Source organism: Mustela nigripes, chromosome 5, assembly GCF_022355385.1.
Source record: "Mustela nigripes isolate SB6536 chromosome 5, MUSNIG.SB6536, whole genome shotgun sequence".
Classification (NCBI taxonomy): domain Eukaryota; kingdom Metazoa; phylum Chordata; class Mammalia; order Carnivora; family Mustelidae; genus Mustela; species Mustela nigripes.
In genome coordinates, this window is record NC_081561.1 from 101,245,312 (window position 1) to 101,268,203 (window position 22,892).

The 22,892-nt window shown below is 40.4% G+C and overlaps 1 protein-coding gene across 1 annotated transcript in view; it reads left to right on the forward strand.

Moving 5' to 3' along the window:
- Positions 1-12,980: 12,980 nt before the first annotated feature.
- The window catches only part of BCKDHB (branched chain keto acid dehydrogenase E1 subunit beta), a 221,657-nt gene continuing 211,745 nt past the window's right edge, over positions 12,981-22,892 (forward strand). Inside the window, exon 1 of the mRNA XM_059399214.1 lies at positions 12,981-13,227. Within this exon, the coding sequence (XP_059255197.1) occupies positions 13,032-13,227 (196 nt within the window). The 5' untranslated portion in view covers positions 12,981-13,031. The remainder of the gene's footprint in view (positions 13,228-22,892) is intronic.

A 22,892-nucleotide genomic window follows, 5' to 3' on the forward strand; every position in this document is an offset into this window, starting at 1 on the left:
TGAAGATGGAAAATAAGCCAGTGGTTTGGGGTAGTGTGAGACCTCATTACCCCTGACTCCTGCATTATTGTTCTCATCAGGATGGTTACTGTAACTCATCTGACAATGGGAAGCAAAGTCCAGACTCCCTAACATGACATTTACAGCTCTGACCTGTCCCTATGGACCATCCTGACTTTATTTCTTATTACAAATTGTCATGGATCCTTTGTCCCATCTCAAAGGAACCTGTTCTTATACGCTGCTTTGCCTTTGCTCATGCTATTGCGTTCCCATCTGGAATGTCTGCTCCCTGTATCCCAGGTCCTGCTACCATGCCACTCTTTCCATACAGCCTTCTTGATTCTTTTGGCTAAAAGAAATCTCCAATATTTAATTCTCAACTTTACACCACAGTCACCTAATCAGCCTGTTAAAAAAATGCATTGTGAATCCCCAGGCCCTATTTCAGGATGTGCTACTAATTTGGTAGGCGTGGAGGAGAGTTTCAATCTCCCTCTCTTACATTCTAGCTGATAATGATGCAGTAGTAAGAAACCACACTGAAGAACAAAGCAGTAATTCTTTCAGGGTGTTCTTTCTTTCTAGTTTGTGTTACATTCTGCATTGGCTGCAGAATGGTTTCTGTAAGGCTCGTCTGTATCAGCCCTAGCTTTTCATCCTTCCAATGAAGTAGAGTAGACATTTCTGTGCACCAAGGTTTTAAAAATTGGAAAGGCAGTCTATATTGGTTGGCAAACCTCACCCGGAGAAGGAAGTAGCAGTAACTATCCATCTTCCTATCCTCCCATCCCATGGCCCCAGGGTAGGACCTTACCAAGGACTAAGAATGGCACTCCCTTAGGATGACAGACATCAGTGACAAGTCACACGACATCATTGGAACAGGAAGAACCCACCGTTGTACCTGGGAAATGGTAGGTGGTCTTCGGTTTGGGCAAGCCAGTCCAGAAACTATTTTACAAACATTCTTTTACCTCAGAGATGAAGACTTGATGAAATGTTTTGTGTCTGGTTTATATTAGTCTCCACGCAGTACTCAATAAATATTTGTTGAATGAAAAAGGAAATAAATAAATGTTAGTTTGGTCTTGGAAACCAAGCATTTGTGTACTCTGAAGTCAATTCCAAGATGGATTTGGAGAGAGTAACTTTGTATAAATGACTTATCCCCATATGTGCTATATTCTTTCATTTATAAATGGAAAGTTGTGAGGCCTATCTACTATGCATTAATTTTTTTAAACCACAAAGTATTTTAAGACTCTTAGGAGTATAATATAAATATTTTGCATTATTAATAAGCTTCCTCTTAAAAATTCTTCAGAGTATGTTTGTTAAGTTCAGTATTGGAAATCCACATGCCAGCTTATAAAGAATAATAAACATGGAGATTGCTTCTTTTATTTTGCTTGAAAAGAGTTACTTTGGCTATTTCTTAATTCATTCTTCCTTAGAGGAATTAAGGACAATGGGAGACCACGTAAACTAATTTTCAAAGACATTTCTGTCAAACTTTGGTTTGAATACCATTTTTGCCCTAAGCTTCAGTTTCCTTATCTATAAACTAGAGTTAGCACATACCACCTAGGAGAGTTGAGAATAAAATAAAACAGTGTCTGTAATATTTGGGGCTTGACCTGTCATTCCAAACAGAAGCAAAGGCAGATACACTGAAATGCTGAAATGAAATTGCTTACAGATGATAAATTAAAGGGGTATTTTCAAATTTATATGTGACTTAGGAAATTTGAATTTCAAGCTTTTATGAACATATGTAGTAAGCAAGTCATTATACAACTGTATTCTGAAGAGTACTCTAAGGTAACAGTAATTTTTATTATCTCATGCCACCTGGTGCCTTGACCAAGTTACTACAATCCGTAATTATGAATTAATAAAAATAATCATAGCTAATATTTACTAGATATTTTTCTGGGCGAGGCCCGTATTAATTTGCACATTCTATATGTGCAAATTAGCTAATTAATTGAATACTTACTGAGGGATGCTATGTATGTATTTTTAATGCATTCTGTGATTTTTATCAACATGGCATCCCTCTAGGTCAGTTTTAATGTTCTCCCCGTGTGACTCAGAGAGAGTAATACACCTAAGGTCATATAGCCAGAGACAGAAGACCTGGCATTTAAAACAATTTCTTCTTTCACTGCCTCTGTAGCGCATAATAGTTAATTTATATTATACTCTGTATTGTATATTATATGGAGTATTCTATGCTCAAATTACGGAGGCATTTTTCTTTTACAAGATGATAATGGTGTTTTCAATATGACAACTATATCAAAAATCTTTTAATAAGTTTTCTTTCTTTGGAGTTAATAAACATTTATGTCATTTTAATTCCTTTGTTAGCTTCTTAGCTATCCCTCTTTGAAAGATTTTTAACATGCTTGCTCTAGGGGACGGCAGCATTCACTTTTTATGAATTACTGTTAATCAAAACAGTATAGTATTAGCATAAAGACGTATACATAGATCAATGAAACAGAGCAGAGGGCTCAGAAAAGACCATGCATATACGGCCAATTAATTTATATCAAAGGAGCCAAGAATACACACTAGAAGAAGGGTAGTGTCTTTAGGAAATGACATTGAGAAAACTGGACAGCCACATGCAAAAGAATGCAGTTGAACCATGATCTTATAGCATACACAAAAATCAACTCAAAATTGGTTAAAGACTTTACATATCAGTGTCTACTTAAACTGAATATCCCATCTTTTCATGCAAAATGTGAGAAGCTTGGATAGTGTGATTCATTTATACTCCATCCTTTATGCTATTGTCATATATTTTATACCTAAATACATCATAAACCCTACAATAAAATGTTACAATTTTTACTTTAAACAATCAATTGCTTTTTGATAGAATTAAGAAATGGACAGAATAACTTTTATATTTATACACCATTAACCATTTTTTAATCTTTTGCATTCCTTCTATTTGGTATCATTTCCTTATTTCACTTCTGATTCTAGTAATTTGATTCTTTTCTCTCTCTCTCTTGTTATAAGTAATCTCTACGTCCAACATGGGGCTCAAACTCATGACCCTGAGATCAAGACTCACATGCTCTACCAACTGAACCAGCCAGGGCCCAGCTTCTCTCTTTTTCTTGGTCAGTGTGGCTAAAGATTCAGCAATTTCTTCTTCTTCTTTTTTTTTAATCTTTTCAAAGAACTACCTTTTAGTTTCATTGACTTTCTCTATTTGTTTTTCTACTTTTGATTTCATGAATTTCCTCTCTAGTCTTTATCATTTCCTTCTTTCTGCTTGTTTTAGGTTTAGTTTACTCTTCTTTTTCCAGTGTCGTAAGATGGGAATTTAGTTGATTTGAGATGGTTCTTATTTATTTTAGAGAGAGGGAAGGAGGGGAGGGGGAGGGGCAGAAGGAGACTCTTGAGCAGGTTCTATGACTGACACAGAGCCCAGGGGCTGGGTAGATCTCACGACCCTAAGATCATGACCTGAGCCGAAGAAATCAGGAGTCAGATGCTTAACCCACTGAACCACCCAGGTGCCCCTCTTGATGTTCATCTCATTCATTCTTTCCTTTTGATTTCTTTTTCGATCTATTGATTATTTGGGGGTGTGTTGTTTAATTTAACATACTTCCAAGGGCCCCAAATCTCCTTCTGTTATTGATTTCTAATTTAATTCCATACGAACAGAGGATATACTTTGTATTATTTCTGTTATTATAAATGTATTGGGGTTTATTTTACAGCCTAACACATGTTATTTCTTGAAGCATTTTCTGTGTGTACTTGAGAAGAATGTGTTGGATAGTGCCTTACAGATGTCTGTTAGGTCTAGTTAGTTTAGAGTGTGTTCAAGTCATCTGTTTATTTCCTTGATAACTTTCCGCCCACTTGTTCTTTCCATTATTGCAAGTAGAGTATTGAAGTCTTTGTTATGGTCAAATTGTCTGTTTCCCCCCTTCATTTCCAATAGCTTTTGCTTTGTGTGTTTTGGTGCTCTGCGCTTACACTGCACATGTGCTTATAATTATTACATCTTCCTGATGGATTAACCCTTTTATTGTTATAAAATGTCCCTATTTATCTCTAGTAACTTTGTGTTTCTTTGTTTTAAAGCCTATTTAATCTGATATTAGTACAGCCACTCTACCCTTCTTGTGACTGCTGTTTGCATTATGTATCTTTTCTATCCATTTACTTTCGTATCTTTGAATGTAAAGTGTGTCATCTGAGGGCAGCATTTAGTTGGATCTTTTTTTTAAAGATTTTGTTTATTTGCTTGAGACACAGTAAGTGAGAGAGAGCATGAGCGGGGGAGGAGAAGTGGGAGAGGGAGAAGCAGACTCCCCACTGAGACCCTGGGATCATGACCTGAGGTGATTGCTTAACCCGCTGAGCCACCTAGGCCCCCCTATTTTTGTTTTTTTTTTTAATCTAGTCTGACAAGCTCTGCCTTTTGATTGTCTATGCCCTTTCTGTCTCTATTAAAGTGAACATTGCTTTTTTAGTCTGTTGATATGACGAATTGTATTGACTGATTTTTAAATGTTAAACCAACCTCACATTCCATGTTTAATTCCATTTGGTCATGATGTGTTCTTTTGGTCTATACTGCTTTATTATATTTGCTAGAATTCTGTTGAGGATTTTTTTTTTAAAGATTTTTACTTATTATTTGACAGAGAGAGACAGTGAGAGAGGGAACACAAGCAGGAGGAGTGGGAGAGAGAAGCAGGCTCCCCACTGAGCCGGGAGCCCAATGTGGGGCTCGATCCCAGGACTCTGGGACCATGACCCGAGCCGAAGGCAGCTGCTTAATGACTGAGCCACCCAGGTGCCCCCTGTTGAGGATTTTTGTGTCTATGTCCATGAAGAATATTTTTAGTTTTCCTTTCTTATGATGTCTTTCTCTGATTTTAATATCAGGGTAATGCCTGACCATAGAATAAGTTGCAAAGTATTACCCTATCTTCTATATCTTGGCCTTTTTAAATAAAACTCATAATATTTCTTCTTTAAGCAGTTGGTAGAGTTCATCAACAAAGCCATTTGAGCCTGGTTTTCTCTGTTGAATGTTTTAAAGTATGAAATTAATTTATTCAATATACCTAGGATTACTGACATTATCTTCTTGCTCTAAACAAAGTTTTTCCTAAACTACTTCCACTCTGTCAGCCAATGCCAAGTTTTTAAATTCCTCATTTAAAGATAAATTTGGAGTTTATAGACTTCTGTGTGTTCTTGTGTTCTAACTATTCTATTCTGTAGATATAAATTTTGTGTGTTTAATTTGCTTCCCCTTTTACTCTGTTTCTTTTTAAAGAAAAGATGTAGGGGGATTCAGATTTATGAAGCTACCATTATTCTGCAGAAATTCTGAAACATTTTAAAATGATCTTTTAGTGATCGTGTTCCAGTAATGAACTATGTACCACAGTGAGGAATCCAGAGGGAGGACTTTTTTGATGAAATTTTCTTGACTGGAAGGATCAAACAGGCCCTTCCCAGGCAGGATGACTGTGTTGTCATTTAGTTTTCTTTTGTCTTTCAAGCACCAATTCCCTGTTTGGTTGATAGCAGTCCTTTGGTCATGTCTGGGCAATCTTCTCTTTTACTTTCTATTTAGTACTGGTCAATAAGATGCCCTTTCTTTCTTAGTCAAGGGATAGCAGTGAACTAATCTGGGCCATCCAGATTCTCTCCCTGAGGAACTAAATCTTGAACAGAATCACTCAAACACAGAAAGTCAATTCAAGCTAGAGGTATTTTATTATATTTTATTTTATTTTATTTATTTGACAGACAGAGATCACAAGTAGGCAGAGAGACAGGCAGAGAGAGAGGAGGAAGCAGGCCCCCCGCTGAGCAGAGAGCCCTATGTGGGGCTGGATCCCAGGACTCTGGGATCATGACTTGAGCTGAAGGCAGAGGCTTTAACCCACTGAGCTACCCAGATGCCACAAGCTAAGGTTTTTAATATCATTATAAGACTCTAAAATACCTCCTCTTACCTGGCTCTCTGGGTCTGCCCTGGTGTCAGGTCTTTCTGAGCTGTTTTCTTGGGTCATCCCAATATCTTCTAAAATGATCATAGTTCTGCTTAAATTAGCCAGAGGTGATTTCAGTAGCTTGTAACTAAATAACCCTAACTGATAAAAGAGTGAGTAGAGGGTCAGGTGGTGGCTGTTCTTCTCTAGATGGGCAACAGAGTGTATAGAAAGGTTGTATGGGATTTATAGGGTTTGTCTGTATGATATGTGGATCAATCATATCCAAATCACTGGCTAGGGAAGGCTTATTAAAAATGCAGATACTTTATTCCAGGCCTATTGAGTAAGAATTTCTCGGTGTGGGATTCAGGGAATCTGAAACTGGAACAAATTTTTCAGGGATTATTCTTCAAAATACATTTGAGAAGCACAAGCGTACAGGTTTTGAAATTTGAAAAACATAGCTGAGAATGATTTATGCTGCTTAAATTGTGGTCAGTCAATGAGTCCCTCTGCTCCTGTTATCTCATCTGTAAATTAAGGATTGTAAGAGCTTGTGTATCAAGTTGTTTTAAAAGATTGAAATGTTTACGTAAAGGATTTTCAAATAGCCTCAGTAGAGGAGAGCTGTATCATTTGCATGTATTTATACTCCAAAATCTAATACATCTAAGGAAAAAATTATGATTTGCCAAAATTATGGTTGAAAATCATGTAAATCTACAATGGTAACATATAGCCACACTTACGCATCATGTTTTGGACACAGGTACTGTCTTTCACTAAGCATATAGCTAAGAATGTTCCTGAAGAGTCAGAATGGGTTAGAGTAGCTGAATACCATGTGAAGTAGTTGGCTTGTGCTTACAAGTCATGTTCTACTAACACACACACACACACACACACACACACACACACACCCCTTTACAGTTTCAAATAATTTCTTGCTCATGCTCTATGTCAAACAATGGTGGATGAGGGCAGTAAGTAGTGTCCTCCAGGAGCCCTCCAGATCTACTGTCTGGAATGTTGCTAGTTGATGAGGCAGAGGACAACAGAGTCAGCCACCAGCTCTGAAATTCTTCCACCCAGAGTAATTCTCTAAGTGGGATCAAATTCACTGGCAAAGTAAGTCACATTGCAATGCTTAATTTCAGATGGTTGGGGAAGGACAATCTGCCTGAGTTCTTAGAGGAAATGGAAATATCTGTGAGTATTGCTAATATTTGCCACCTGGGGTCTGAATATCAGTATGTTTTGACAGCTCCCTGGGTGATTCTGATGTGAAGTCATGGTTGAATATCCAGTCTAAGGCTTATAGTCTTTGACAGAAAGGGAGGGAAGAATCACCTGCTCTAATTAAAGTGTCATATTAGTTTGTGAAGGTTAAATGTATGCATGGTGGGACACAAGTGGACTTCTGTTTGCCTGTGTCTGTGGGTGGCTTTGGACGATGGGGAGGATGAACAGTTGAGTCACTGGTGGTGGCCAGTGCTCACCTGTCCATGTCCTCCTCCCTTCTCTTCCACCCTGGTCACCATCAGACATTCCCAATGTACTCATAAAGTCTCCAGTGCTTCCAGAAGTGCCAGTTGTTCAAGGTTTCTAAATGATATACATGGATAAAAGTTACAATAACAATGAAAATGAAGTTAAGGTAAAATATGGGTCTTAAACATTTCTCTTGGCACCAGTACTCATGATGATATACACTATCACCCTAATTAGGCTTTTAGAAACCTGGAAATAGTCACAAATTGTGCTGGGAATTAAAAAAAAAAATCAAGCTGGCATGTATTTTTGCTTCTGGATGAGTGACTTTACCTGTTACACAGCAGATATCTACATTTGGAGCAGTCTTCTGAGCCATCATTTGTATCTAAATACTTCCATCAGGCTGAGCACAAAGGCCAGATGATGTCACTTTGAAAGTTGTCCTTTCTGTGGTGTCTACTCACAAGACTTCTATCCAGTAGATGGTCAGGTTCCTGACAGATGGATCCCAAGTGGCTCTTAAGCCCCTGCAGGAGATGAAAGCCAGAGAGAAGTTGCCTGGATGCTGGGAAGGGCAGAATGAGGGATAATTCAGGTGCTGGATGGTTTAGGTAGCTTAGGTCCATGGGTTGGCTTAAAATAATGTTCATTAGAACTGAATGCCTGACACATGAAAGGCTCTCAATGCGCACTAGTGATTAGCAGAATCAGATTCTTAAAATTAGGAGGCCCCTAAATAACTTCTAAATGAAGTCTAAGTCCTCCCAAGAGTCTCCTCCAATAATGTTCTTCCATCCTGTACTTGTCTATTTCTAATGAGAAAGAATTCATCACATCCCAAGGCAATCTCCTTTATATATTTCATGTACATTATATTGAGCTGGAGTTTGCTTCTTAAGTTTCTTGTTTTTCTTGTCAGAACCAAAAAGAACATTTAATCATTTTTCTACAAGGGTGCCTTCAAACATTTAAGGAGAATTCATATATCACTTTAAAAGTCTTATGTAGACCAAATATCTCCAGTTTCTTTAACTCTACTCCAAATCACAGAATTTCATTATCAGTTGTTTCATAGATTTCATAGAAGAAATTTCATAGAAGAAATCTATGAAACAACTGATAAAAACTCTTTAACAAGGCAGGCATCTTCAGAAAGTTGATCAGAAGCATCCATTCAGTGCTGTTCTGCCATTGAATCTCTGGTTGTCGAGGATTGAATTGTGCCCATCCCCCAAGAGATATGTTGACTCTACCCTCCAGTATTTCACACCTAATATTTCAGAACATGGCTTAATGTGGAAAAAGAGTTGTTGTAGACATAATTAGTTAAGATGAGATCATACTAGAGTAGGGTGAGCTCATAATCCAATAAGACTAGATGTGTCCTTCTAAGATGGTTGTGTGAAGATACCGGAGACAAGAAAAGAAGAACAGCAAGAACATCTTGTGAAGACAAAGGTAGATATTGGATTTATGCAGCTGCAAGCCACAGAACATCAAAGATGGCTGGTAAAACACCAGAAACTAGGAAGAGACAAGGAAGGATTCCCCTACAGCTTTCAGAGTATGACTCTGCCAACACTTTCATCTTGGATTTCTAGCCCCAGACCTGGGCGACAATAAATTTCTGTCCCCAGTTTGTGATACTTGGTTACAGCAGCCCTAGGGAACGAATACATTGGCTTTGATTATATTCTGGATTTTGTTTCCAGAATGATCCCAACAGGATTCTTCTATGTGGTAAGCAGCAAAGCAAGGAAAATCCTAGAGCTCTTCCATCTAAGTATCTCCAGTTCTGAATCTGGACCAATCAGAGTCTATGAACTAACATACACGTTGTCAAACACATGCCATAGGGGAATGAATCTCCTGAACCACATATTTAGGTGGACAAATGTAACTTTTATTGTTCTTCTATAACTTGATTTTTGAACAACAGCCTTGCTGAAATATAATTTAGATGATATAAAATTGACTTTCAGTGTAAATTCAGTGGTTTTCAGTACATTTACAAAATTGTGTGACCATCACCGTGATTCAATTTTAGAATGTTTTCATACCTCAAAAGAAACTGCATATCTAATAGCAACCATTCCCCATTACTACTTTTCCCTAGCCCCTGGAAACCATTAATCTACTTTCTGTTTCCCCCGATTTGCCTATTCTGGAAATTTCATATAAATGAAATTGTATACTACGTGGTCTTTTGTGACTGGCTTCTTTCACTTAGTAATATGCATCTAAGTTTCCTTCATGTTTTTTCATGACTTGTTAGCTCTTTTCTTTTTAGTGCCAAATACTAGTGCATTATCTGGATGTACCACAGTTTACTTTTCCAGTCCAATTACATTTCCATGTACTGCAGGACATTTTGGTTCCTTTCAAATTTGGGCAATTATGAATGAAGCTTCAATAAACCCTTGTAGGCAATTTTTTGTGGGTATAAATTTTCAGTTCCTATGGGTAAACAGCAAGGGAAATGACTGCTGAATCATATGGCTAGAGTATTTTTAGTCTTGCAAGTTTCAAAGTTTTGCAAGTCTTCCAAAGCGGCTGCACCATTTTGCATTCCCACCACCAATGGTTGCATTCTTTGCTTATTTTTTTAAATTTGGTAATTTATCCTCTTATTATCAAGTTTAGGAATTTTTAAAAAGTATATTATAGATACAAATCCCTTATCATTCTGACTACTGGGCCTTCTTAAGTTCTATGGAACTTGATGCCATACCTGCATCTCTCTTGGCTGTATGAGGGAAGCATTCCTTTGTTCCAAATGCCATGCCATGGTGGGGGAACGTGAGGACTCTGTGATATTCCTAGACCTATCTGTAAAGAAGGACACCTACGGTTCTTTTGTGTGCTATGGCTCTGCCTCCATGGAAGGTGGGAAAACCTGGCTCTTGGTGACTTTATGTCTCTGATGTCTCTGGTTGAGTTTGAATGGGAGCAGGGGTCAGGACCATAAGATATAAGACTACAAAATATTATGTTGCTATAGATGAATGGTGTCCAAAACCAAACTGAGTTCGAATGGGCATAGGTTGTACAAATACTGAAGCTCAGTGACAGAGAATAAGCCCAGAGTCATTCTGAAGAACAATGAGCAACTTCGCTTTGTATGCTCTCCACTGTTATGGGTTCTTAAGGTGTTCAGTGAGGTTAAGGTTGCAGAAATGCAGTTAGATGTAACTTAAGCTAAGAGGAGAATGTATTTTAAGGTTATTATGGAGTCTCGTAGTTGTACAAATAGAATCAGGAACTCAAATGTAGTCATATTTTTCTTGTCCACCAGACTTCCGAAAACTCTTTTTTTTTTTTTTTAATCTCTCAGTGGCACTTAAAGATACCCTATCTTTCTAAATAATGCTTCCAATATTCACAGAAAATGATAGTTTCCCAAGCTACTATCAATGAATTGTAGCCAGGGTTGATCCCAGTTTAACAACAGACATTTCCTTGGTTACCAGGCAGATGGTATGGGGGGGGGGTATTTCAACCTCCCGCCAATAATAATTTGCTTGGCAGACAAATCTATTAGGTGTTCTCTTTGTTGTTCCTGACTCCATGTAGTTGTAAGTCTACTCTTCTTAGACCAACATATGAAGACCTTGAAAATCTCCCTCTGATTTATCTTTCTGACTCCTGTCAATCCCTATCCTCCAAGTCTAGCAGCTGCCAGCCTGTTTTTTCTCTTCTTGGAATGTATCATACTGTTCCTTCTGGCTCTGTTAACCTTTGTGGTTTTTTTTTTTTTTTTTTTAATTTGTTTAGGATACTTTCCCCTCCCTCTGCCTGATAATTTCTACTCATCTTTTAGGTCCAGCTCAGCATTACTTCTAGAAGCATTCTTTTTTTTTTTAAAAAAGATTTTATTTATTTATTTATTTGACAGATCACAAGTAGGCAGAGAAACAGTCAGAGAGAGAAGGAGAGGGAGGAGAGAGGAGAAGAGAGGGAAGCAGGCTCCCTGCTGAGCAGAGAGCTCAATGTGGGGCTCAGTCCCAGGACCCTGGGATCATGACCTGAGCTGAAGGCAGAGGCTTTAACCCACTGAGCCAGCCAGGTGCCCTCAGGCGCCCCACTTCTAGACGCATTCTTGACAGAGCTTATTGCTTTGCATGGTTCACTTTGTTCACACTGTTTTAGAGCCCCTAGGACATTGGAGTGTACTTATGTAATTTGTTTCCTTTCTCTAACAACTATGACATTCTTTTATTATTATTATTATTATTATTATTATTATTTAGAGAGGGAGGGAGGGGGAGGAGGAGTAGAGGGAAAGGGAGAGAGAGAATCTTAACCAGGCTCCACACCCAGCAACAAGTCCCTTGTGGGTCTAAGAGTAGGAAGAGAAATAATGGATATATTGGTGTAGGAGTAGGGATAATGGATATAATTCTGTTTCTCTCTTTAGCAGTTTTAAATTTCTGTCTCTCAGTCCCAATCAGAAAACAGGAGGTTGGTGCATCGCCTGGCCTTTGTCCTCATCCCATTTCTTCCGTCTCCTCCCTTGCCTCCCTTGTAAAAGCAAACATAGGTTGTGAGGCTAAGAATAACAGAAGAACATATTTTCCCCCTCTTCCTTCTCTTCATTTTCTCCCACTCCTCTCCCAATTCCGTTTAGGGCCTGACCTTCCCCCCTCTCCTCTTCATCTCATGGAAGCATGCTTTCCACTTTGTCTGTCATATTTTACTGTGATTTTTTAAATTCATGAGCAGGGAAGTTATCCTTTTAAGCATTTGGATTTTTAAAACTAAAATTTTTGAAATTGATTATTATAAACGTAAGTTAACGATTGGAATCTCAGGGTTTCTAAGCGACAATAAGCAGGTCAGGTCCTTTTTCCCGGCACCTGGGCAAAAATGCATCTGAATTCCTTTTAAATGAATTTGCAGGATGAAATCTGAGTTTACCTTTCTAACTCACCTCTAAATCCTGAAAAACAAAAGCAGTAAAAATGTTTACCTGCTTAGTAAGCATTCAAAGAGGCTCTGAATAAAGAGCGCAAACTGTGAGCAGTGATTCCCAGGTTTTTGAAAACCCAAACCAACGACCAATGCCAATCAGCAACCCTTTCCATCTTTTACTTATAAATTAATACACAAGAATAGGAGCGGATTAAAAAGGGTTACATTTTAAAAGAAAGTATAAATCTCAAAATGAAAAAGGAGGTAACAATGCAAATGACATCAGTAAAGAGCAACTCCAGGATTAAGAGTGTAACATTACGGAGCCGCGTCCGCGCGCCGTGGAACCCTGCAGTGACTCGGTGAGGCTCCACCTCCAGGAAGAATTTCATTGGAGCTCACCTGCTCGCTCGCCCCCGCCCCAACCCTCTTCCGCATGCGCACTACGGGCAAAGGCCTCTGGCCTCCTCTCGTCGCCTTCCCCACCCCCGAATTCCTAGCTCCGATTGGTCCGCTTCACGAGCCCTCCCCTTCGGTCCTACCAATATGGAAGTCGTCTCGGTGCTCCGCCCCTTCTGCCGGCAGTGTGGGGCGGCGTCGCTTGCAAGTCCGTTTTTGCAAGTGGGGATGGCGGCGTTGGCGGCGGCTGTCGGCGGGTTGTGGAGGCTGCGAGCGGCGGGGGCAGAAGGACAGTGGCGTCGGCTTCGAGGCGCGGGGCTGCTGCGGGGCTTGGTGCAGCCCGACTCGGCCACTGGGTTTGCGGCGCAGAGGAGGCATGTGGCTCACTTCACTTTCCAGCCGGACCCGGAGCCCCAGGAGTATGGTGAGCTGGGGGCTGCCCCGTCTGCTCCGGGTGCAACCCAGACTCCCAGGCCTGTGGCGGCCACGCAAGGAGTGCCGTCCCGCTCGTGTGGACAGCGGGCGGCAGGCGGATCTCCTTGCATCTTGTTGTAATCCCTGCCCTGCTTTCTGGAGCCTACCTACTCTAGGGACTGACTGTGGTTTCCTCGCTCTATTTTTGTGACTGTACAACCCTTGAGAGGCATCCCCTCAGAACCCTCGAGATGGGTGAGAGGGCATGCCGTCTGGAAGGGCAGAGGGTGGGAGGGTGGTGCCCAGGGAACGCCTACTTTTCTCAGTTCTCCATCCTTACTTGCCAGCCTTGGCCCTAGGTGTTGTCCTAGTTTGTCCTGAGCTGGGCCATTAACCACAGGCACCGGTATTTAAAAGATTTTTACTACTTATACTACTACTACTACTGCTACTATTACTATTTTTGCTTTGTCAGGGAAGAGGAAGTGGAAGGACTAAGTAACTGAATTAATTTCCCCCAAGGTCATAGAACAGGTTGTTCCTGGAGATGGGAAAGAATCCAGGTTTCCAGGCTCCCAGGTTGAGCCCAAGACTGGGGTAGGCTGCCGCTTAGCTAAGGAGGGGTAATTGATGAAGGTGGGGGGGAAGAGGAGTCCCATCTAGTACTCTTCATTGGTAGGAGGGACATGTAGTAAACTCCTCACAGTATGACAATTGCATGACTTTTACCATTTCTTCTGCAAGTTATATGTAATCTCTGGAAATCTAGTGTCTATTATCAGAACAATGGGAACAGTAAGAGAACATTTACCTTTTTCTTGTCTGATGACTTCCTATGTACTAGATCTGGTTTTTTTTTTTAAAGATTTTATTTATTTATTTATTTGTCAGAGAATGAGAGAGAGTGCGCGCGCACGCACAAGCAGGCAGAGGTGGAGAGAGCAGCAGGGTCCCAGCCGAGCAAGGAGCCCGATGTGGGACTCGATCCCAGAACCCTGGGGCTGAAGACCGTGGCCCAACCGACTGAGTCACCCAGGTGTCCCTAGATCTGATATTTTTGGAAGGGTGTATCTACTTGTGAATAATAGGTATGAATATATATTGAGTGCTTACCATAGGCAGGGACTGTGCTGAAAAATTTACATTCATTATTTCATTTGATGCTCAGGACAACCTTTGAGGTAGGTGATATTAACTGAAGTCTTGCGAGTTTGTCCAAGGTTACACAGAGAAGTTTGTGATAGCTTCTGCTTTGGATTTTAATTATTTAGATTCTAGAGCTTCCATTCTAAACAATGTGTTATAATGTGTGTAGATATGGTTTACTAAGAGGTGTGCCACTTTTGTAAAACAGTATATATCATAAAGGTGAATAGCAGTTTTTTCTCACCAACAGGATGAACCTTGAATTCTGTCTTCAAAACGAAGAAACTTTAGCCCAATACTTGAGAAATAGAATATAGGTCTTCTTACTCCCCTCAGCCCCCTTTCATAATTGTGAAACTACTAAAACCCAGGTAGAATGATAATCACATTTATATGTTTGTCTTTATGAAAATAAAAATAAGTGCATGTTACAGATAATTTGGATAACAGAAAAAAGTAAGAAAAAGTAATCTCACCATCCACTACTGTTTGTGAATACTGCTAACATTTTGGTGTGTATCCTTCCAGGTCTTCCCTTTCAGTTTAGTGGAATTAAATTACTCCATTGATCAAATCAGTGGAATTAAATTTTTCCTGCAACCGGAGAGCTTTAACACAGATATAATCTGCATTATTTAATCAGAAGCGTTTTCCTATATGATTACATAGTTTTCATAACCTTCTTTAGAAAGTGGTATGTTTGGTGGTATGCTCACTTGGTTAAGCGTCTGCTGTCAGCTCAGGTCATGATCCTAGGGTCCTGGGATTGAGTCCTGCATTGGGCTCTTGCTCAGCAGAGAGCCTGTTTCTTATTCTCCCTCTTCTGCTTCCCATGCTTGGGTGCGCTCTTTCTTTCTCTCTCTCAAATAAATAAATAAATAAATAAAACTTAAAAAAAGGGGTGGGGCAACCTGTTCCATGGAGTATAAACCCTCTAGTTCAGTGGTTAAGATCTTGGCACTGGAATCCGATTGTCCCAGGTTTGGTTTTGACCCTGTGACTACCTGTGACTCTGGATTACTCACTTACTGTCTCTAAGCCTCAGTTTCTTTGTAAACAAGGATTTTATAGTAATACCAACTTCAAAGATTGTTATGAAGACTAAATGCAGACAGTTGTGTGCAATGTACTTAACCCAATTTGATTACTAAGAAGCACTCAGTAACTGGAAACTTTTAATAATTACCATTATGCTTTTGCTTTATATTTTTGCACTGTTATAAATAATGCAGAGAGAAACATTTCATGTATCCTTTATGTATCTGAGATTATTTAGGATAAAGTCCTAGGGATGAGATTTCTGATTCAAAGGAATAGTTTAATGGATTTTTAATACAAAGTTCAAATTACAGTTTATACTTCCATCTGCATGTATAAGAGTATGAGTATTGGGTGTCATGATAAAATCACAATTGTGCTGTGATACTGTGATTTATAATAAGAAGTACTTATTGGTCTTTGTCCCCTTTTCCGGGCACAGAGCTCCTAAATCTTTGAAATTTCCTTTGATGAGAGCAATAAAGGTGTCTTGTTACGCCGATGGTAACTGTTTAAAATCTCCCAGTTCATCCAAGAAGGGAAGCTGGTGACTAGAGGAATCAATTGTGTGATAAGAGGGCTGGACTTTCAGTCCCACCCCGACCTCTGTGGAGGGGAAAGGTTCTGGAGGTTGAATGAATTTAATCAGTTATGCCTATGTAATGAGACCTCCTTTGAAAACCCAAAAGGATGGGGTTCAGAGAGCATTTGGGTTGGTGAATAGGTAGACATTCAGGGATAGTGGCATGCTCAGAGACCATGGGAGCTCTATGCCCTTTACCCATACCTTGCCCTGTGCATCTCTTCCCTCTGGCTGTTTCTGAGTTACATCCTTTTATAATAAACCCTTTGCAGTTGCACTGGGGGAGGCAGACAGCCCTAGAAATCAAGGGTAGACCCAAGAGTCCTTTTCCTGTGGGGATGAAGGTCTTCTTTCCAGTATTAGAATTTGTAGAGAAGGGAACAACATGAGTAAAGCATAGGGTTTTATGAGGGATGAGGAGGAGTGAGTTTGTTTGGAGGAAAAAAGAGGAGGGATAGGAAATAAGTGTGGAAAGCCAGAAGAAAGGTTGAGGGAGAGAAAAGATTGACTCTATCCAATGTAGCTTTCACTGTGCTGGGTGCATTACATTAGGTATGTAATTACATTCGGGTTCAGGTTAAATTCTGTGGGCTGTGGAGGGCCATCGCTTGTGTAGTTAAGAGAGTGATTTGCAAAGTGCTCGTGTAATATTATGAGGAGAGTTTGTAGAATTAATGAAAGGAAAGTAAGGATGCAGAGAGATTAGTCAGAGGGATATCGTACTGTCCATGTGGAGATATAATTGGGGAATGTCAGTGGGGATGGTTGTGTGTTTTGAAGGAATTGACTAGAGCTGGTGCTGTTTTGCCTGTGGGGGCCAGGGGAGGGGTATTAAAGATTACTTGACATTTTTAGCCTGAGAGTCTGAAAGGATGGTAGAATGGTGGTATCACTGATATGAATGAGGAATGCTGGAAGAGAGAAGCATGTTGTTGGAGAGAAGATGATGGAGGTTTGGATGTGTTGATTGGATGTCTTAGTATGTTTGGGCTGCTATAACAAAAATACCATAGACTGGTGACTTATAAACAACTATGAATAATTTATTTCTCACAGTTCTAGAGGGTGGGAAGTCCAAGATCAAGGAATTGACAGATACAGTGTCTGATGAGGCCCTGCTTCCTGGTTCTTAGCTGGTTGTCTTCTCACTGTAGCCTCACATGGTGGAAGGGAGCTCTGTGGGGTCTCTTTCTGTAACAGCATGAGGAGGGCTCCACCTTCATGACCTGTTCCTCTCCAGAAGCCCCATCTCTAAATACCATCATATTGGGGATGAAGGATGTTTCAACTTACGAATGTGGGGGGTACACAAACATTTATTCCATAGCATTTGAAGTGTTGGCAGAATATAGTATTATGAGGTAGGCTCCTCTGAGTACTAGTCTGGCACCAACACAACCATGTCAAAAGTTGGGAACATTTGAGACCAGATAATTCTCTCCATGTGTCTTTTCTCTGGCTTATTTAGAATCACCCCAAATCATGTCCTTGCTGTTTTTTCTTCCTACTCTGTGTTTCCTTGTTCTGACTTTATCATTGCCCATCCATGGTACTCCAGAGAATGGTAATAATGATGACGGCAGACACTTTTATCAGAACTTACCAGGTACCAGACACTATTCTGAGTGCCTTTCATGCAGCAATTCATTTAATCCTCTTGTAACAGTGCTGGGGTTGAGATCCTGCTATCATCCACATTTTATTGTAAAGAAATTTAGATGCAAAGAGGTTAAACTTCTACTTTTTTTTTTTTTTTAAAGATTTTATTTATTCATTTGAGAGAGAGTGGTGAGTGAGTGGGTTGGGGGTGGGGAGGAGCAGAGGAAGATGGAGAAGCAGACTCTGCGCTGAGCACGGAGCCTGACATGGAGCTCAATCTCACGGCCCTGAGATCATGACCTGAGCCAAATCAGGAGTCCAGTGCTTAACCACCTTAACCCAGGCACCCCTCTACTTTTTGACATTTGCACTGTATTGCTCCCCAAGAACACATTTGGGCCTCTCCCTGTCCCTGATTTTAGGCATTATGTGTATGTGTAGGTTTCTTTATTCATTCGGTGCATTTTAATTTTCTCCTGGTTGCTAAACTTTGTGCTACATGCTTAGCACAAAACACAAATGTGGGTATGGACCTGTCCTCATGGAATTAGAAGTCTAGTGGGGAAGATGGACAAAAAATAGCAAGCAAATGCATACTTAAGTCAATCCCAGTTGCAATAAATGACATGTAAGAAATGTTCAGCTGCTAGGAAAGAGAATAATAGTGATCTAGTGAGACCCCTAAGAAGAGGTAGCATTTAACTAAGCTCTAAGGGATGAGGAAGGAGTATCCAAGGAGTGTGAAGGGGGTGCCAGGCAGAGACCCAGAATGCATGAAAGAGCTTGGTTTGGTGGAATTGAGAGAGGAGTCAGGTGCTGAGCCTTGCAGGAAGAGTGATACACAATAGGACTTTTGAGGTGGGCAGATATGAGATCAAGTAGACCTTTGTGGACCTGATGGAGTGGGGCTTTATTCTGGGTGCAGTCAGAGAACCTAAAAGGTTTTGAGCAGAGGAGTCACATGACATGCATTGCTTTATAGGACTTTAGTGTAGTAGTGGTCTGATGAATGAGGGAAGAAGGAGTAGAAGTGAGGTGGTGGTCCTATGGACTATTCAAATGTTTGTGTCTCCCCCATCCTCCGAGTCCTGTTTTGAAGCCTTAATCCCCAGTCTGTACTTAGAGATGGAGGACACTGGAGGTAATTAGGTTGTGAGGGTGGAGCCTTCATGAATGGGATTAAAACCCTTATAAAAAGAGACACAAGAGAGATTCTCTCTCTTTCTGCCATGTGAGGATGCAGCAAGAAGATGGCCTTCTGCAAACTAGGAAGAGGATCTTTATCAGAAACTCACCTTGGTCTTGGACTTCCTTCCCAACCTCCAGAAGAGTGAGAAGTAAGTTTATGTTGTTTAAGCCACTCTGTGGTGTTTTGTTAAAGCAGCCAGAGCTAGCTAAGGCAGGACATTAGGAGGTGGTTTTCAGGAACAAGAAAGAAATGGTGAGTTCTGAAATTCAGACATTGTAGTACTAGATTTTAAGCTCTAGTTTGGAAGTAATATATATCCAAAGATCTATCTGAAGTATAAATCTTTGGAAGAAGCTTTATTTTGGAAGTAGGATTGGAAGTGTTGGATTCAAGAAATGAGAAAAAGGAAGACATTCAAGGGTGCTTCCTCAGTTTATGGCTTGGACAGTTGAATGGAGGACAGGGCTGTTAGCTAAGATGGAAAAGACTGGTTTTGAGAGCAGACATTGAGGTCAGTTACGTGCTTACCGAGTTAGAAAGGCCTGACACCCACCTGGGGAAGGTGACTGTGCCTGTGAAGTCAGAAGGTCAGAGGAAAGGTCTGGATTGGAGAAACACATTTGGGAGTCACCAGTGTATAGAAAACTTTAAAACCATTTAGAGACCGAGTAGGGAAGGCCAAAGGAAGGGAAGCAGTTCTAGCTCCTCATACCATGACATAAATTACCAGGTGCTCTGAGGGTTCCTAGCCATAATCTCTTCAACTTTAAGGCTTTCTTAGGTCCTCCCAATTTTAGCCTCAAGTAACAGTCTCCTCGCTGCCCCCCCCCCCTTTACTGGCACCTTAAAAAGGGCAATTTGTGATTATGGATCCTTTATTTATATTTTATTTATTTATTTATTTTTAAAAGATTTTATTTATTTATTTGACACACAGAGATCACAAGGAGGCAGAGAGGCAGGCAGAGAGAGAGAGAGAGGAGGAAGCAGGCTCCCTGCTGAGCAGAGAGTCTGATGCAGGGCTGGATCCCAGGACTCTGGGATCATGACCTGAGCCAAAGTCAGAGGCTTTAACTCACTGAGCCACCCAGGCGCCCCAATTTTGTTTTACTTATTTTTTTTAAGATTGTATTTATTTAAGAGAGAGAGAGAGAGAGAGAGAGACAGCACAGAAGGAGAGTGAGAGGGAGAAGCAGACACCCTGCTGAGCAGGGAGCTTGACGCAAGGCTCCATCCCAGGACCCGGAGATCATGACCTGAACTGAAGGCAGACACTTAACTGACTGAGCCACTCAGGTGCCCTTCATCCTTCATTTACATTTTAATATAAAATGTTCTGTCTCTCATATTTGAATTCTCTATGAAACTTACTTTATGGGGTAGAGGTTGGGAAACCCAGTAACAGGGTTTGGAATGGGATAGAGATACACATCTGGCATATACAAAGGGATTCCTGGAGAACGGGGCATCTGGAGGGGTAGAAGAGGTTTTGTTGGGAGAAAATAGGTAGTTCCTTAGGCATCCTTCCATTTCACAGTATGGTTAGTGCCAGATTATGCCACTAAAATCATGCATTCATCATGCTTCAACAGGCATATACTGATAGTCATGTTTGGGTGAGGCCCTCAGTGCTGAGCTTTCTAAGGGATAGGACATGAAAATGCTGTGCTGTACAGGTGTATCCCAAGTATGAGGCAGCTCAGAGGAAGGCCAGTGCTGAATATGCTGGAAGATCCTTTGGTTTCTGAAAGGAGACCCTCACTTTCCATGTCACAGCTGTGTCTTTTTATTCATGGTCTAACCATAGACCCACTTACTGTCTACGTGCCCTGCTGTTGACCTTGTTTATTGCTAAGCACTGCTCCTTGGGCACCCATTTGCTCCTTTTGTCTCCATATTCTAGTCCTGGGAAGACTTCTCCCTTCCTCCCTTAGTGCTACTGGATACTGAATAGTTACTCAGTAACTGCATACTCCGCCTCAGTGTCACTTCTGCCTCCTTCCCCTTCCCCTGCAGTCTGACTGAATTGTAACATCGGTAGAGATTTTTTTCCTACTGTATTTCTTTATCTTTAAGTGGTTGATGAACAATTTACTTTGTATATTTTATCTTTATTGAACTAGCCTCCTGTGATTCCTTGTTCAGTCATTCATTCTGCAAATAGCTATAGAGCACCTACTACATGTCAGGCATTGTTATAAGTACTAAGCATATACTTCTGATCAAAAGCAGGTAAGAATCCCTGCCCTCTTGGGGCTTCTGCTCTATCGTGTTCCTTATATTCCACCGACACTGCCTTACATGCCGCTTTATCTTTGCAGCAGTGATAATGACCTGGTTTTTCACAATGCTCTACTTAGGACAATTTCAAGTGATCGGCTCACTGCAGTGGGTACCAATGGGTATCCATTAGCTGGTATCCCTGACTAGGGAAATTGCACTGCTGTGTCCGTTTCAGTTTTGTTTTAACTTTTTATCTTGGAAATAAGAGTTATCAGCCTAGTTTTGAAATTTAACAGCCATTTATTAATACTGGTAATTGTATAATTTGGCAGCAGTGTTTAATAATTTCTTACTGTTCTTTTTAAAAAATATTTTATTTATTTATTTGACAGAGATCACAAGTAGGCAGAGAGGCAGGCAGAGAGAGAGAGGAGGAAGCAGGCTCCCCACGGAGCAGAGAGCCCAATGTGGGGCTCAATCCCAGGACCCTGGGATCATGACCTGAGCTGAAGGCAGAGGCTTTAACCCACTGAGCCACACAGGCGCCCCTCTTACTGTTCTTAGTTACACATACTACAGATTGATACATACTTTATCATGAGAGAATGTAGGCATATCTTATCAATGGTCTTTAATATAACCTGTAGGAGAATAAGTAATTCTAATGTGAATAAATATTTAAAGTGATCTCACCTGTGAATAATTTGTGATTTTTTTTTTTCCCCTGACCTATTTATAGACCACACTGCAACTTTAATAATAATTGAAAGATAGCTATTGCTGAGGGGTGCTTAGGTGGCTCAGTTTGTTAAGGGACTGCCTTCAGCTCAGGTCATGATCTGGAGTCCAGGGATCAAGTCCTGCATCTGTTCTGCTTTGGGCTCCCTGCGCAGCGGGGAGCCTGCTTCTCCCTCTGACCCTCCCCAATGCTGCTTGTGCTCTCTCTCTTTCTCATTCTCTCTCTCTTTTTCAAATGAATTTAAAAAAAAGAAAGAAAGATAGCTGTTGCTCTACTAAAAATTATTTAAAATTTTTTATTTATTTGACAGAGAGAGAGAGATCACAAGTAGGCAGAGAGGCAGGCAGAGAGAGAGAGGGGGAAGTAGGCTCCCTGCTGAGCAGAGAGCCCAATGCAGGGCTCTATCCCAGGACCCTGAGATCATGACCTGAGCCCAAGGCAGAGGCTTAACCCACTGAGCCACCCAGGCACCCCAATTATTTAAATCTTTTAAAAGCATCTAGTAGCATAGAAGTTAATCCAAACCCCTAAAATTTTGAATCTGTTGAAAAAAAAAGTACTCAGGAGTGGAAATTTTTGTGCTTACATGGAAATAAAACCTTTAAATAACCTTACTTATAAATTATTTTCCTACAAGATGAATAGATTCCTTGTGGGTAATTAAGCAGTACTTTCCAGATTTACTTGATATGATTTTTATTATTAAAGTCTTTGCTTTTTTTGTACTTCAAACTCATTGAACAGCAATGGAATAAGATGTCTTGGAGGCATTCCAGATTAATTCAGATGGTCAGCACACTTGGAATAAATTCTACTTTAGATGTTTAGGCATTTTTCTCCTTCTTAGGTTCTTAGCTATGAACATCATAATAGACAAAAATCTTGCTTTAGGAAATGTATGAAATAGGAGAAAATATGGGAATGTCATGGTGGTGGGAAAAAATAATTTACCCCAACCATTGTCATCTGATGCTGAGCACCAATAAGTACTTTTAAAGAGGCTTTATACAATAAAGAATGATTTAAGGCAAGTATCTATTAAATAATACAGCCTTAGCTTGAAGAAAAATTATGAAGTCATCATGGACGTGTGGTGTGATTATATCCCCTTTGGCGTTCATGGCATAACAATACTTGAATGAATTCCTATTATCCTCA